Consider the following 14,665-nt stretch of genomic DNA (forward strand, 5'->3'; position numbering starts at 1 on the left):
TTATTTGAAGTTGGATGTATAGTACCAAGTTAAATTTTTGCATCAAATCAAAAAGTTAACAGGTACATTAAAAATACCTTTAGAAAGAAATGGCCTCTTTGCTATTTGGGTCCTTTAGTTTGCCTGTAACCTGGGACTTTGTTTTTCAGATACGTTATTTCTTTTTGCAGCTTGTGTACTACATAGAAACATATAGGAATAACTAAAACCATGATGTGGTAAACAATTAGTGTAAATTGAGTAAGCAGTTGGAGGTGCAGGCTTACTCTGTGGAATTCTGCTTTTTTTTTGTTGTTGTTTTTTGTTTGTTCATAGAATGGGAAGTTGTGTATCACCATCAAAACTGGTTACCTGTAGTAAGGTTTCTTGAACGCATGCAATGTTGCAACGATTTCCTCAGGAACAGAGAATTATCATCTTTTATCTTTATTTCAGAAATAGTGGAATACATACAAATCTATATTTCCATGATTCATATTTGTCTAGTTAAAAAAGAAATAATGGCTCAATTCTTTGTTTCTAGTAAGAGCTGAGCTGCTTGGCATCTTTGGGGTAAAAGCTTGGTAGCTTCTGTGTTTAGGTAATCATGCATTAGTGGGTTAATTTAATACTGTTTTGATTTTGAACATCACATGAAGAGAAATAGCTAAACACTTTGTGTTTTTAAAGCCTAGCAAGCATGAAAGCTGCACTGACCTTTTTGATGTGTTGCTTCAGGTCATTCTGTTTTCTTGGCTATCATTACATGGGTTTTGTGACTGCTTTTTTAAATTGTTTCAGTATTAGAAGAACATTGCTTAAATAATAATGAATATAAGTGTATTCCTCTGGTGTCATTTAGGACTAAGATTTTTGTTTCTTTTATCTCTTACAGCTTGACAAAGATGACATGGTGTATATGGAAGCATATGATAAATTGCTGGAATCTTGGCTTACTTTGGTACAAGATGACAAACATTTCCACAAAGGTTTCTTTACCCAGCATGCTGTTCAGGTCTTTAATTCCTACATTCAGTGCCACCTAGCCGCTCCTGATGGTACAAGGAATTTGGTAAGCCCCCATTCTGGTAGTTTTTTATGATGATAGATAGTAACTAGCCCATGTCTTTTGGTGTGTACTGTATTATGTAGCAGAAGGGAGTAGTGTAGAATTAGTATTTGTGACTTTGAAAATGAGAATTTGCCAAATTTGTTCCTTAGTGGCTGTTTTCCACTGTTTCTCTCATTCTGAAGAGGAACTAAAGGAATATAAAGTTGTAAATAATTTGAAAAAATAAATTGAAAAAAGTAGACCTCTTACTCAAACGAACATGCGTCTTACTGTTCTTTCCACAGATAAGATGACTAAACTCTTGACTGTCCTTCTCTGGACTAGGGTCCAGAGAGACTGGACTATAGGTCCTAGAGAAGGACCTATAAAAAATCCTATATGAAATTGTAAGCCTTTTATATGGTTGGTACCTTGCACTCACACACTTTAAAATATAATTTTGAAGTGTAATTGACATGCATAAATATCTGAAAAAAATGTAGAAAGACCATGTTCAGACTAGAAGAAACTCACAATATTGTGTGGTTCTTTTGGATAAAATGAATTCCTAAATTCTAGAGAAAGCACCATATAAAACTTAATTCTACACTCCCAATATGTAACAGATGCTGATAACAGTGCCAAACCAGGGAGAAATATTTCACAACAGAACTTCGAACTCATATCAGGCGGTCTTGACATAACTTGTATACACAGGTTAATTCATGTCATTCTGTGAGATAAGTCATTTATCCCATGGGTAACCTTTTAAAAGCCACAGCTGGCATTTTAGAATGCTTCTTGTTCAATATCAAAGCAGTAACAGGAACTTTCAGTCTCTGCTTTGAGACCAGAGGCTCACCCCTCAGTAAACAGCTGCAACTTTGAAGTCGCCAGAAGAGAATGATTTGCTGGGTTACATGAAGAAAAAGATGGGTTTAAAGCACTTTGGATAAAGAGCTGTGTGTGGATTCAGTTTTCCAGAGCATTCATAGAAACAAAACAGACTGATAGCTTTCACTGTCACGTGTATTTTATTTTGTTAGTTGTGTAAATTTTATGATTCTCTAAGAGCTGTTTTTTAAAATATTTTTAACATCAATACTTAGTTTCTACATATCATGGTTCATCTCTTCAAGAATTAAGGTCTGATTATTATTTAATTGTTTTTTTATAATGTAGTTGAGATAAGCTTTGAGAAATCAAACAGTGCAACTTCTGCATCAGCAAGAAATTAGATGGCAATGATTATGATTATTAGTCTTCTGCTTCCCTGAAGTTACAGCATTTACTTTATAAAGCTCCCCTTCCCCTACCCCCCCCCCCCCCATGGGTTATGGAAAGTCTTTAGTGAAAGTGATTATTTTCATTTCATCATAAAAAATACTTATTACGTTACTGATGTGAGATCTCAGACAACTGAGAACATCCTTGACTTCTAACAGTGGATGGTCTACAGATCTGATTTATAAACAACTCTGGTGTAAAGAAGCTGGTTTTGTTACTGTTCACCTTGGGCTTTTCCTATTAATAACAAGTGTCAGTTTTCATAACTCTTTTGAGTTATCTTTTGACTGTTTTCAGATATAATGTTTTTACTTGAGAGCACTATTGGGAATGGTAGCAAGTATACAATTAACTGAATAGGGTATTTTGCTAGTGAGTTTGTGAAATGCTGATTTGAAAACAGTATGAAGCTACGTTTAGTCCTCTGTTTAACTTTTCTTTGTCTGATTTAGTATGAGTCTGTTCATCCATGCAAAATATGGATGGAAAACATGGAAAGAAAATGCGAAAATAATGTAGAATATTGTGGCAGTGATAAAATTTAAGAAGGATAATACTAACTGGTTGCTTCTGATTTTGTTGAAATAACCAAAGACTGCCAATGGTGTGGCCTCTCGGGAAGAAGAAGAAATAAGTGAGCTGCAGGAAGATGACAGAGACCAGTTCTGTGACCAGTTGGCCAGTGTAGGCATGCTGGGGAGAATTGCTGCGGAACACTGTATACCTCTTCTTACAAGGTACAAATAAAATAGTCATGAATGCAACTCAATAAAGCCATCACGTCTGAAAGGCCTGACTTTGCCGAAATAGTTTAAAACCAGTGAAGTTATGTTGTTATTTATCCACAGTTTATTAGAAGACCGAGTGACAAGGCTCCATGGTCAGTTGCAAAGGCATCAGCAGCAGTTACTTGCCTCACCAGCATCAGGGTCAATTGATAATAAAGTGCTTGATGACCTGTATGAGGATATTCATTGGCTTATTTTAGTCACAGGTTAGTGAACAGCTTTAAATAGTACTTATTCTGGTATTCTTATTGCAGCTGGAACACCTCAGGCCAAAAAAAAATCCCTGTGTATCAACTACTGACTGACTATAAATTTTATCCCTAATGATGCCTTCATCTTACATATACTACTCACAAAGTCTTTACTTTCATCTGTCTTGAGTAATCTGAACATTTATCTTTAAAAGATTGATGAAATCTTTACATGAGGTAATGTCCTTTGGAAGTTCCCACAACTAATTTTCTTATAGATTGTTTTTTTTTCTTTTTTTAACATGTGTCAACCTGTTTAAGAAATTAGTCAGTTCATGCTACCAGTCTGGGGGCACATGACTTTATAAGGGAATCAACATGAGATCAGGATAACGGTATTACTCAGAGGTGATGAAGAACTAAGTTCCAGAATCTCTCAGTGCTGATGATCTGTGTCCTGGTATTTTTTTCTTTCACGGAACTTGAATTTAGAACCTGTTTGGTTTTGATTTTTAAATGGAATTATCTTGCATCTGTTTGCAGAACATAGTAACAACTAAGATAGTGTCTGTACTTTTTTAGGAAAAATGTGTACTTGATGAAATTTTATAGGATCTTTTTGAACATCTGTCTTAGTTGCTCTCAGATGTTCACATGAATGTGGTTTACAATTTTGTATAACTGTGGAACAGAGCTCACAGATGGGTATGAGATCAGACACTGAAAACTATGACTAAAGCTGGAATTAATATTAATTGAATGGACACCAGAGTGTTAAAATCCCATGATTCACCTGGTCTGTAGTTGCTATGGTAAGAAGACTTTGTTACAGCACACGTGCTTGCTGTCTGAAAGTCTCCAACAGATTTGAAATGTTAATGGAACAGAAGTCCCAAATGAGATGGACTCAGTGGGGAAAGCTCTAAATCAAGGCTCTTTTATCACATAATAGAAGAAAAAAGTGACAACAAAATGGGTTTTCTTTGTTTGTTTCCCCCCCTGAATAGTTGAATTGGCTGAAGTGCTTTGAGGTGAACCAAAGCCTTTTCTCTTTTAAATTTTTTTTTTCTCTCTCTTTTAGTTTAGTTGTTTTTTTTTTCCAGTCTTGGTTTCTTGTCGCTTTAGGGTCATCTCTACTGAATGGTTTTAAGTATTGTAAAGTTGCACATATATAAACAGCATTAGTCAGGGTTTGTACAAACATTTGATTCTGGTGTGATGTCTGCAGTTAAGCCAATGGATTCTCTTAATTAAAAAGCCATCCATTAACCTAGGGTAGAAAGTTGTGATCACTCTTTCTTTTTTAATGTAAGGCTACCTCTTGGCTAATGATACTCAGGGAGAGACTCCGCTAATACCTCCAGAAGTAATGGAATACTCCATTAAACATTCAGCTGAGGTTGACATCAACACAACACTTCAGATTCTGGGATCTCCAGGAGAAAAAGCCTCTTCCATCCCAGGGTACAACAGAACTGATTCTGTAATTAGGTACGGTTACTTCTCATGCTATTAAGTATGTTAAATGCTTTTTCAGAGAAAAAAAAAAATTAAAATGTGAATGGACTTTTGTAAATTTGAAAAAAAAGTAAAAATTGTAAAAAAGTAAAGTAAAAAAAAAAATTGAAAAGCAGTATGTAAACACTGACCATTGGAAAAGAAATGTCTCTTAGAAATGTCTCTGAGAAATGTCTCAGACAAGTCATAAGAATGGCTTTATAACAGATATTTATTAAGGCAATGCTGTAAAAGAGATTAAGAAAAGACAGAAAAGAAGAAGTGTTTTTTTGGGGGGGAGGGGTAAAAAAAGGTAAGGGTAAATAGAGATGATATTCAAGTCATGGTGAGCCGAGAGAGGATTGAGAAGAAAAATGAGAGTAAGGCATCAAAATGGATAAAACTGAGTCAAAATGTGTGAAGGCTGAAATTGACTAGATTGACCTAATAGTCTTAACAGAGAACGTGAGCCAAAGTCTTGAAAATAAACATAAATGTTTTTCTATCTCTACTGAAACTCCATCTTTGATCTATTTATTACAGAAAATCCTTAAAATTACTTCAGTTACCATAAAGCTGGTAGATCAAAATCCTTAAATAATATACTCTGGAATTCATTCAGCACATATACAGCTTAAGCAAATGCTTTCCAGAGCACCAGTAAGCTTGTCTTCTTTGAAGATGAGTTACTGCCCAAGCTTGGCAGTAGCAGCAGAATTGGTACTCAGTGAGGGAGGAATTGTTGTCACATACACAGCCTATAAAAGGAATAGGACGGGGTATTTCTATCTTCTTTTTGCCAGAAAGCTGATGCCCACAAAGGATTCCTCAATTTGAATCCTCACACTTCAGAAAAGTACAAGATTACCCAAGATTAGCAGTTATATACTTAACTTTTCTTCTTCTGGAAGAGGCTAGGAAAAAATGGATCGTCATTAGCAATGATGTGCCTAATAGTTAGAAGTTTGAATGTTGCTCATTGATACTATTGGAAGCTTCATGAAATGGCCATCAAATGGAATTCCTTGATGCAGAGTCTCAGTGGTGATGGGAATAAAATCAGATCTAAATATGGAGAGATTTGAGGTTTCTTGGCAATAGCCCTGAAACATCTTCAAGAAATAGACTACCATCAACTCCTAAATTCCTTGTGCAATATCACATTCTTATCAAACTTAATTTATATACTACAAAAGTTACTATTTAATGTGGTTTTATGGACTGATTGTATTCTGATTGTGGTCTATTTTGGACTGTTTCTTTATAGCAATGAAAGAGAAATAACTGGACATTTCTGTATTTGTTCTTTAGTATACATCACACTGCAAAACCTGCACAATTAGGACACACTTGTTCACTAAGCTTGATCATGCAAGGGAGAATCGGTTTTTCAGAGAAGCTGTTCAAGCATTCCGAGTAGTAGTCCATTGATCTTTGTTCCCTCAATGTCAGAATGCTTTTGAGGATTCTTTGTTGCAGTAATTTTGATGTCAAAGATAATCACTGTATTTTTTTAAATGTATATTCTGACTGTTTAGATGATGTTTGGCAGTCTATCCTATCTCTCCTTGCATTTAAACAAACAATAAATTCAGGTGCTTCTTACTTCAAGTTGAACTGCTTTGTGTTACCCTGTTCCTTCTGTCATATTTTATGAAAAATGAAAGTGTTTGCCTTGCTTTCCAAAAACCACTCTTGGCATCTTTAACTGTATTTTAAATCTGCAGGTTGTTATCTGCTATTTTAAGAGTGTCAGAAGTAGAATCTAGAGCAATAAGGGCAAATCTCACACACCTCCTGAGCCCTCAGATGGGCAAAGATATTGTATGGTTCCTCAAGCGTTGGGCAAAGACTTACCTCCTAGTAGATGAAAAGCTGTATGATCAGGTAAGAATATGACTTTTATGCATTAATTGGTGAGTATTAGCAATATATCGTGTGAATGCAGATGTTAGTGTACCTATTTTAAATGTGCAATGATAAAGCATTTTTAATGTTAAATGGGTTGTGGTTTAGTTTGGAATTTGTTTGAAACTTGAGGTTTTCTTCAGTTTTTTAATCAGAAATAGAAGTTGTTAGGGGATCCATCTTGCACATTACAAATGTGATTTTTTTTATTTTTTTTCCCTGTTGTTAGGGGTTTTTTTGTTTGTTTTTTTTTTGTAGCCATTGCCATAGCAGAATTGCATAGTGTGATCTTGGGCTGCATAGTGGGTGAAACTCACTAACCACAGCCATTTTATAAGCTATCCTTACTGTCCATCAGATCTTATAATATATTTCTAATACAATGGTTGCCTTTGATTGATTTAGTAAGTAACCTAGTCATGGTTCTGAATTAGATACTTAACACCATCACAAGGTAGTAAGGTAGTATTACATTAGCTAATGTCATGTTACTTTCCTCTCCCCATTCTCATATATTCTCATTGTATATATCATGATTTCAGTGGTGCATTCTTGTAATGAGCAACTTGTTATCATATTTGAACAACACTAATCATGATTAGACCTTGATCCTGATTTTGCTTATCGAACTAACTGTAATCCAGCTGGCTGAAGGAGGCCACTCATCCTGAGGAGGTCCTGTTGTCTCTAACTTTCAAGAAAGAAGCCGCCGCCTCCTCCTCCTCCTCCTCCTTTTATTTTCACTATAGAAGCAACTAAGAATACTAATGCTTCAGGAGGCCCCTTCTTAACAAAAATATGTATGCCATAGGCTTGTAAACATTTGGAATCATATTATTCAGCTAGTACTTACAGCAGAGCCAAGAATCTGTGGAAGTACCAGCTGGGGAAGAAGTGGAAAGCAGAGAGAAGGAGATCCATAAGAAACCATGTAAAGAAACAAAATAGATTAACTAGGAAATGCACACGTTTAGTTTGTGTTGATGTGTGAAAGTGATTGAAACCTGTTTAAATGTTATGCTCAGTCATGTATATATATCATGAGTTTTAAAGTTAGAAATGTGTGCTGACAGGAAACCCCTGCACAACTGTTGCAAAAGCCTTGGATTTCACTCTTGAGATATTTTTTTTTTCAAGGACAGGAGAACAGGCAATGTCAAGGAATCATATTTTAATGTGCTAGGGCCAGAATGTGACATCTTTCCTCAAAGCTGTACAGACTGAAGGAACAATCTGCAGAAAGCAGATGCAGAAAAATTGCAATGCAGATACACTTTTACAAGATGTAATCTAGATCAACAGCTGAGGTTATTTCTGATAATTTTTATCACCGTAGGAATTTCATTGTAAATTTGTGGAAACACTTTTGGGAGATGATTTTAGGATCTTCTAATTTTTAAAGCTTTTGAACTTTCATTGGCCTTCAAAGCTAGACATACTCTAAGCAGATTCTGTAATGAAGATAAAATTTTTCTTTGTTTTAAGTGTTGTACTTAAAATTGCAAGATAAATTTGGCAAAGATTTTTCTGTTATAGGTATTCTTTGCCTTTGTCTATGTAACATTTATGTATATTAAAAGTAGGGAAGAAGTGACAGCCTGAAAAGAATTTGCTGACAATGATTACCGTACACTTTGGGGTTCTGGCTTCTGTAAAACTCACTCATTTTAATGCTTTTCTTATAGATAAGTCTGCCATTTAGTACAGCATTTGGTGCTGATACAGAGGGTTCCCAGTGGATTGTGGGTTACCTTTTAGAAAAAGTGATCAGTAACCTGGCAGTGTGGAGTTCAGAGCAGGACCTTGCAAATGATACTGTACAACTACTAGTAACATTAGTGGAAAGGAGAGAGCGGTAAGTTGCCATACCTCTGGAAGTCAAAAAATTTCTTTTGCTTCCTTTCAATTTTTTCAGCCAAAGTAATGCAGGTATAGGGCATATTCATGTCTCTGTAAGTCAAATTACTTTAGTAACATACTAGGAATAAAAATAAATAAATAAAAATTCTCTGACAAAGTGAGGAGTGAGACCTGTATTTGGCAAAACATAACCTAGTTTTTATTATTGTTTAGAAGTGCACTCTCCTTCCCTTACCTTTGTGCCTCACTCTTAAACAATGAGAAGGGAAAACTCTTCTGGTCTCCACTCTTATTGCAAGGATTTTTGCGTTTGGTTTTGTTGAACAAGTTCTTCCAGGTTAAGAATTCAGGCACTGGCTAAGCCAGTATAAAATATTTTGTAAACATACTAGACTAAAAAAAAAAAAATAAAAATGCAGGATTTGGTGGATTCAGACAAATTTCAGTTTTCTTTGGTATAACAAACTGTGAAGCAGGAAATTCTTGAATGTTTTACTTTTGTGAATTGACATGCAGTCATGTATTCATAGTCTGCTGAAAGAGTGACCTGAAGTTTGAGTATTTAAATGTTTTAGGACATTTTTAAAACAGTTAAAACCCACTGTAGCTAGTTCTGGAATAAACTCCTTATTTTATCATGACATAATGAGACTAAGCTTTTAATCCACAATATGTCCATTAACTTTATGTATGTGTATAAAACTACAGCACTTCCCTGCTTTTCTCCCATGTGAATTGAGCTGTTTTCAGAGTGTGTACTTCAAAAATCTTAGGGGTGAGGCATTAGTAAGATGAAAATTGAAAAGTGATCTAGCTTTAGAATAAAAGTATTTAAAAAATAACCCCTAAGTATTCTGACAACTGCTAAGCAACCTGATGTGTTCTGTTCATATAATTTTGTGAAGTCTTTAATTAAACTTTTTCCCTCTTTTAGGGCAAACTTAGTTATTCAGTGTGAAAACTGGTGGAATTTAGCTAAACAATTTGCAAGGCGAAGCCCTCCTCTTCATTATTTGTCCAGTTCTGTGCAGAGAACACTAATGAAAGCTTTAGTTTTAGGAGGTTTTGCTCATATGGATACAGAAACAAAGCAACAATACTGGACAGAGGTAAGCTATTTTGGTGCTTCTGTTACCTCCATTTTAGCAAGTAGTACAAACAAGTTAGTTTAGAATTTTAGAATTTTATTTTTTTAGAATTTTTTTGTTTAGAATTTTATGGTGACACAAAATCAACTTGTATAGAAGCTTTTCAGGAGCATTGCGTCCCAACAAGAAGGAAATGGGGCAAGAAGGCCAGGAGGCCTCCATGGATGGATAAGGAACTGCTGAGAAACTTGGAGGGGGTGGGGGTGGGGGAAGAAGCTTATAGAAGATGGAAGTGAGGACAGGTGGCCTAGGAAGAACGCAGAGACATTGAGAACAGTCAGGAAAGCTAAGGCCAGGTTAGAATTGAGTCTGGCCAGGGATGTCAGAGATAACAGGAAAGGCTTCTATATGTATAGGATAAGGCTGCATGGAGACCTCATAGCAGCCTTGCAGTATCTGAAGGGGGCCTGCAAGGATGCTGGAGAGAGGCTCTTCATCAGGAACTGTAGCAACAGGACGTGGGGTAATGGGTTTAAACTTAAACAGGGGAAGTTCAGGTTAGATATAAGGAAGAAGTTCTTTACTGTGAGAGTTGTGAGATACTGGAGCAGTTTGCCCACAGAAGTGGTAAATGCTCCACCCCTGGCAGTGTTCAGGGACAGGCTGGACAGAACCTTGAGTGACCTGGTCTAGTGTGAGGCATCCGTGCCCATGGCAGGGGGATTGGAACTAGATGATCTTAAGGTCCTTTCTGACCCAAACCAGTCTATGATTTGGTGATTCTAAACTTTCGATTTTAAACATCTCATAATTAAAATTTTTAAAATTATTCTCTCTGAAGGTCAATAGTTATATGGCACCCATGAGCTGCCAAAAAATTTATCTAAAACATTACAACCTAAACAGAAACAGCTAACAATTACCTGGAGGTTCATGAAGCAGCCAGTATAGCAGTATGCTAGAAGGAAACTATTATAGGAGGTTATGAATTGCCATCGGATCTGTGTCATTTCTTGCTTATATTTTAATTTGGTGGTGTTATGAATTATTCGCTTAATGGTAATGACAGTAAGAAGCTAATGCAGAACATAATGAAGAACCTTGACCAGTTTTTTCTGCCCTCACTCAATTTATGACATTTTACTACTAGAAAGGTTGGTGTTAGAAAGTACCTGAAATGTGATCAGAAAGCACTACATGAGCTTGTAAAGCATTGGCCTTGTGAGAATAACTTGCTTTTGTTAGCAAAGTTATGAAATTAGTGATGGAAAATAAGAATATAATGCACTGGAAGTAATTAGGAAAAGCTTTTAACTATTTTTATAGAAGTTTCTATATTGAATCCAAACACAGCTGATTACAAAACAGACTGCACTCTCAAGAATCATAATATGACAAAAGTAATTGTGAACATGAATCTTAATGCTTTAATTGATAAACTGTAGCAGTTTTTTCCCCCAGTACTGAATTTAGAAGACAGTCAAATACTGTGAGCCAGACATTGTCATTTGTTTAAACAGTACAAAATAATATAACATATTTATGGAGGTGTTCCATTTGAAACCAGCCTGCAGGTGATGATGGATAATGAGAATTACTAATCACTACCACTTCAGCTTACTTTAGTGTGGCAGATAATAACATAATTGAGCCTTTAGAAACTGGAATTGATTGATTCTTGTACTGCCATGCCAAAAGCAACCCATGAGCTTGCTAAATCACTTAAACCTCACATCTCACATAATAGTATGCTTATCTTAATGTGACTTTTCTAAAAAATTTCAGGTTCTTCAGCCACTTCAGCAGAGATTCTTGAATGTAATAAACCAAGAAAACTTCCAACAGATATGTCAGGAGGAAGAAGTGAAACAGGAAATCACTGCTACATTGGAAGCACTCTGTGGCATTGCTGAGGCTACCCAGATTGATAATGTAGCAATTCTCTTCAATTTCCTAATGGACTTCCTTAATAACTGCATTGGATTAATGGAAGTATACAAAAACACACCAGAGACTGTTAATCTCATAATAGAAGTTTTTGTAGAAGTTGCACATAAACAAATTTGCTATCTTGGAGAGGTAAATACAACCAGGAGAGGAAGAGTGAGAGAGTGTGTGTGTGCTCATGCATGCATGTGCTCATGAACATGTGTATACATTGCTGTCCCTTAAACAGAATAGTGTGGGGATTTTTAGATTCTATAAAGAGATGCTGTATGGCCAGATGTTGGAGGCATTCCTTTGTTTTAAAATTATAGACATGCAAAGATTAAAAGCAGGACATCTAGACTTTTCTTATACCAGTAAACTTTTAACCATGCTTCACCCCTAGTCCAGTTCTATGCAAGGGTGGCAGAAGAGTGCAGACCATGTTGAGTACGTCTTTTAACCATATCAGCCTTCCCTGAAGGCTAGTCTAGAGGAATTGCAGTGCTGTTTCATGTGGCAGATGCATACCATAGCAACACTGCCTTGGTCCTAAACTAGGCATTAAGAGATACCATGAAGTTAATAGGTAACATGAATCACTGCAGTGTGCTTGCATCTTTGTACATCGCCTAATTTTGCTTTTGCACCTGGAAGAGTTCCTGCCTGTTCTGAAGTGGGTATGCACATTGCATTGTGGCTCTAAACTTGAATAGCTGAAATGAGTCCCCAAGGGATTTTGTTAGTAATCTAGTTTGTGAATTTAGTGAGATGTGTCAGCCTGTCCCCATCACTCTTGTCTTTTTGTTAAGACTAAGGAATTGATAAAAGTGATATTCTGCTGTTTTAATCACCAGCACATCAATAAATGGCTGTAAGCATTCTTACTGTTTAAGATGGCTGTTTCTGCCATGATTTTGTGTGTACTTGTTAAAAAAGTGGTTATATAACTGAAATGAAAATCTTGAGTATCATCAAGTGTTATGCGATGGAAGTTTTCTTATTATTTAACATTGTTTTTTAGGCCAAAGCCATGAACTTGTATGAGGCCTGCCTAACTCTGCTCCAGGTATATTCCAAGAATAATCTAGGTCGACAACGGATAGATGTTACAGCAGAAGAAGACCAGTACCAGGATCTCCTTCTTATTATGGAGCTTCTCACTAATCTTTTATCAAAAGAATTTATAGATTTCAGTGATACAGGTATGAAGGGTTTAATAACTGCTGAACCATAATGTGTTTTAAACTGTAGAACCATTGTGGAGCATGTATTCAGTCCTCGTAAAGCAAAAGCTGAACTTTAGACTTTGTTAGATCAGGATATGGAAATTACTATTTAATGTGCCAGTAGCAAAGGAAGGACTTTTTACAGTATTCTGGCATCTGAAATTACTACTGCTCTCATAAAATAAATAGGGCATGTATGAAACAGCTTGAAATCTGAATGTTGCAAGTCTGAACATGTAGTAGCAGCAGTTTTATAACAAAAAACCCCATAGAGAGGTCAGAAGGGGACTGCAGGGAGAGCAGGTAGATTGTTGTCTTAGTACAGGATCCAACTTTAAAATTCCATCACATTTGAGGGTTTTCTGTATTCCTCATTCACAAAACATGCTTTATGGTATGTGGCTATAGTTAAGGATTGTTTTTTGAATCCTAGCCTATTACTTTCTTCCATATATTTGCCACTTAAAATTGCAATATTCCTGAGTAGGATCTCCTAGTTCTAGCTTAGCTCTGCTGAAACCCTTTTGAATAAGCTGAAATACATTTTCATTATTCAGATCTCGCCATGTCCTATACAGTTTGCTTGGTAACAAACAGAATCTGACTAGGTTCTTTTGATGTTATTCAGTGCTTTTTCTTGAAAGAAGAGAGTCTTGTACTCCAAAACTTAGTGTGTCTGTCTAGTTTTTTTTTCTCAATATAAATACAGAACCAGATTTAGACTTTGTCCCTTGCATGGACAATTCAATGCCACGTAAAATATTCTCTTTGAGGTCAGACACTGGATGTTAATTGCATGGAAAACACTTTAAAATACTTCCCATAAAACTAAGGAATGTGAATACTACCTAAATGTAATGCCCAGAGATCAAATATATTGAAAGTTGCCTGCATCCTGTTGCTGACTCAGTGAAAGAATTATGAAAGTAAGGTCACTGACAGTTGATGGAAAATGTAGGTCTTGCCTGTAATAGGAGAAACTCAGCAACGTGTGAACTACAGAATTTTCTGCATTTTTTCCTTGTGTTTATAAAATATATATATACACACACATATGTAAATGAAAATGCAGTAGTGTTTTGCTCACTATGTGTTTATGCTGCATGAAGCAACTATCACTAGAAACAAATGCAGTGTCCTGTAATGGAAGGGACCCTCAGAGTATCTGAAGCGTTCTGTTTTAGCATGCCATCTGGTACATGTGATAATGAAATGCTTAATCCTAATGAATATAAATATAGAGTGATGTGGCAGCCTCCGCTCACTAAGTTTCTATTTTAATACAGTGCCTCATGTTTTTTTTGGGGGGGAGAGGGGAATAGTTCTATTTTTAAAAATGTCTATATAATAAAGAAATGGGATTCTTCCTTCAATATGTTCAAGTCTCTTTTTGTATAAAACATTTTTCATGTTTTCTACAGATGAAGTATTTAGAGGACATGAACCTGGGCAAGGTACAAACAGATCTGTATCAGCAGCAGATGTTGTCTTATATGGGGTTAATCTAGTTCTGCCTCTAATGTCCCAGGATCTGCTGAAGGTAAGTATATTTTTCACACATAGCTGCTAGATTATAAAAGCTTTATAGTTATGAACTCACAGAATTCCTTCCTATATGCATTCCACCTCTGTAAATTGAGTTTTCTGTGTTTTTTTAAATGTAAATAACTGTTCCATAGTTCTAGGTACCATTTGAAAAGAAATATTGTGAGCTGAGAAAAAGTGTATTTAAAGGAGCTAAGCAAAACTTTTTTCTCCTAAAAGTGAGTCCATGCAGGTCAACAGTTAGCCAAACCTAAAATGTGGCTTGTGGAATCTGTTTTCTGATAGTGTCAGAATTGTAGAATAGTTAGGATTGGAA

General features: G+C 35.9%; 1 protein-coding gene across 2 annotated transcripts in view; it reads left to right on the forward strand.

The window, feature by feature from the left end:
- Nucleotides 1-14,665, forward strand: part of XPO4 (exportin 4) — a 72,208-nt gene that overhangs the window by 53,965 nt on the left and 3,578 nt on the right. The window contains exons 10-19 of one of the 2 annotated variants that reach the window (XM_057399649.1): nucleotides 875-1,051; nucleotides 2,912-3,054; nucleotides 3,139-3,311; nucleotides 4,610-4,787; nucleotides 6,521-6,680; nucleotides 8,387-8,556; nucleotides 9,496-9,670; nucleotides 11,435-11,728; nucleotides 12,600-12,780; nucleotides 14,226-14,344. In XM_057399649.1, the coding sequence (XP_057255632.1) occupies nucleotides 875-1,051; nucleotides 2,912-3,054; nucleotides 3,139-3,311; nucleotides 4,610-4,787; nucleotides 6,521-6,680; nucleotides 8,387-8,556; nucleotides 9,496-9,670; nucleotides 11,435-11,728; nucleotides 12,600-12,780; nucleotides 14,226-14,344 (1,770 nt within the window). The remainder of the gene's footprint in view (nucleotides 1-874; nucleotides 1,052-2,911; nucleotides 3,055-3,138; nucleotides 3,312-4,609; nucleotides 4,788-6,520; nucleotides 6,681-8,386; nucleotides 8,557-9,495; nucleotides 9,671-11,434; nucleotides 11,729-12,599; nucleotides 12,781-14,225; nucleotides 14,345-14,665) is intronic. The other variant, XM_057399650.1, reaches the window with a different exon arrangement.

The sequence above is a fragment of the Pezoporus wallicus genome, unplaced genomic scaffold (assembly GCF_028554395.1).
Source record: "Pezoporus wallicus isolate ANWC-B61680 ecotype Strahan unplaced genomic scaffold, APGP_CSIRO_Pwel_v1 scaffold_6446, whole genome shotgun sequence".
In the NCBI taxonomy this organism is placed as follows: Eukaryota; Metazoa; Chordata; class Aves; order Psittaciformes; family Psittacidae; genus Pezoporus; species Pezoporus wallicus.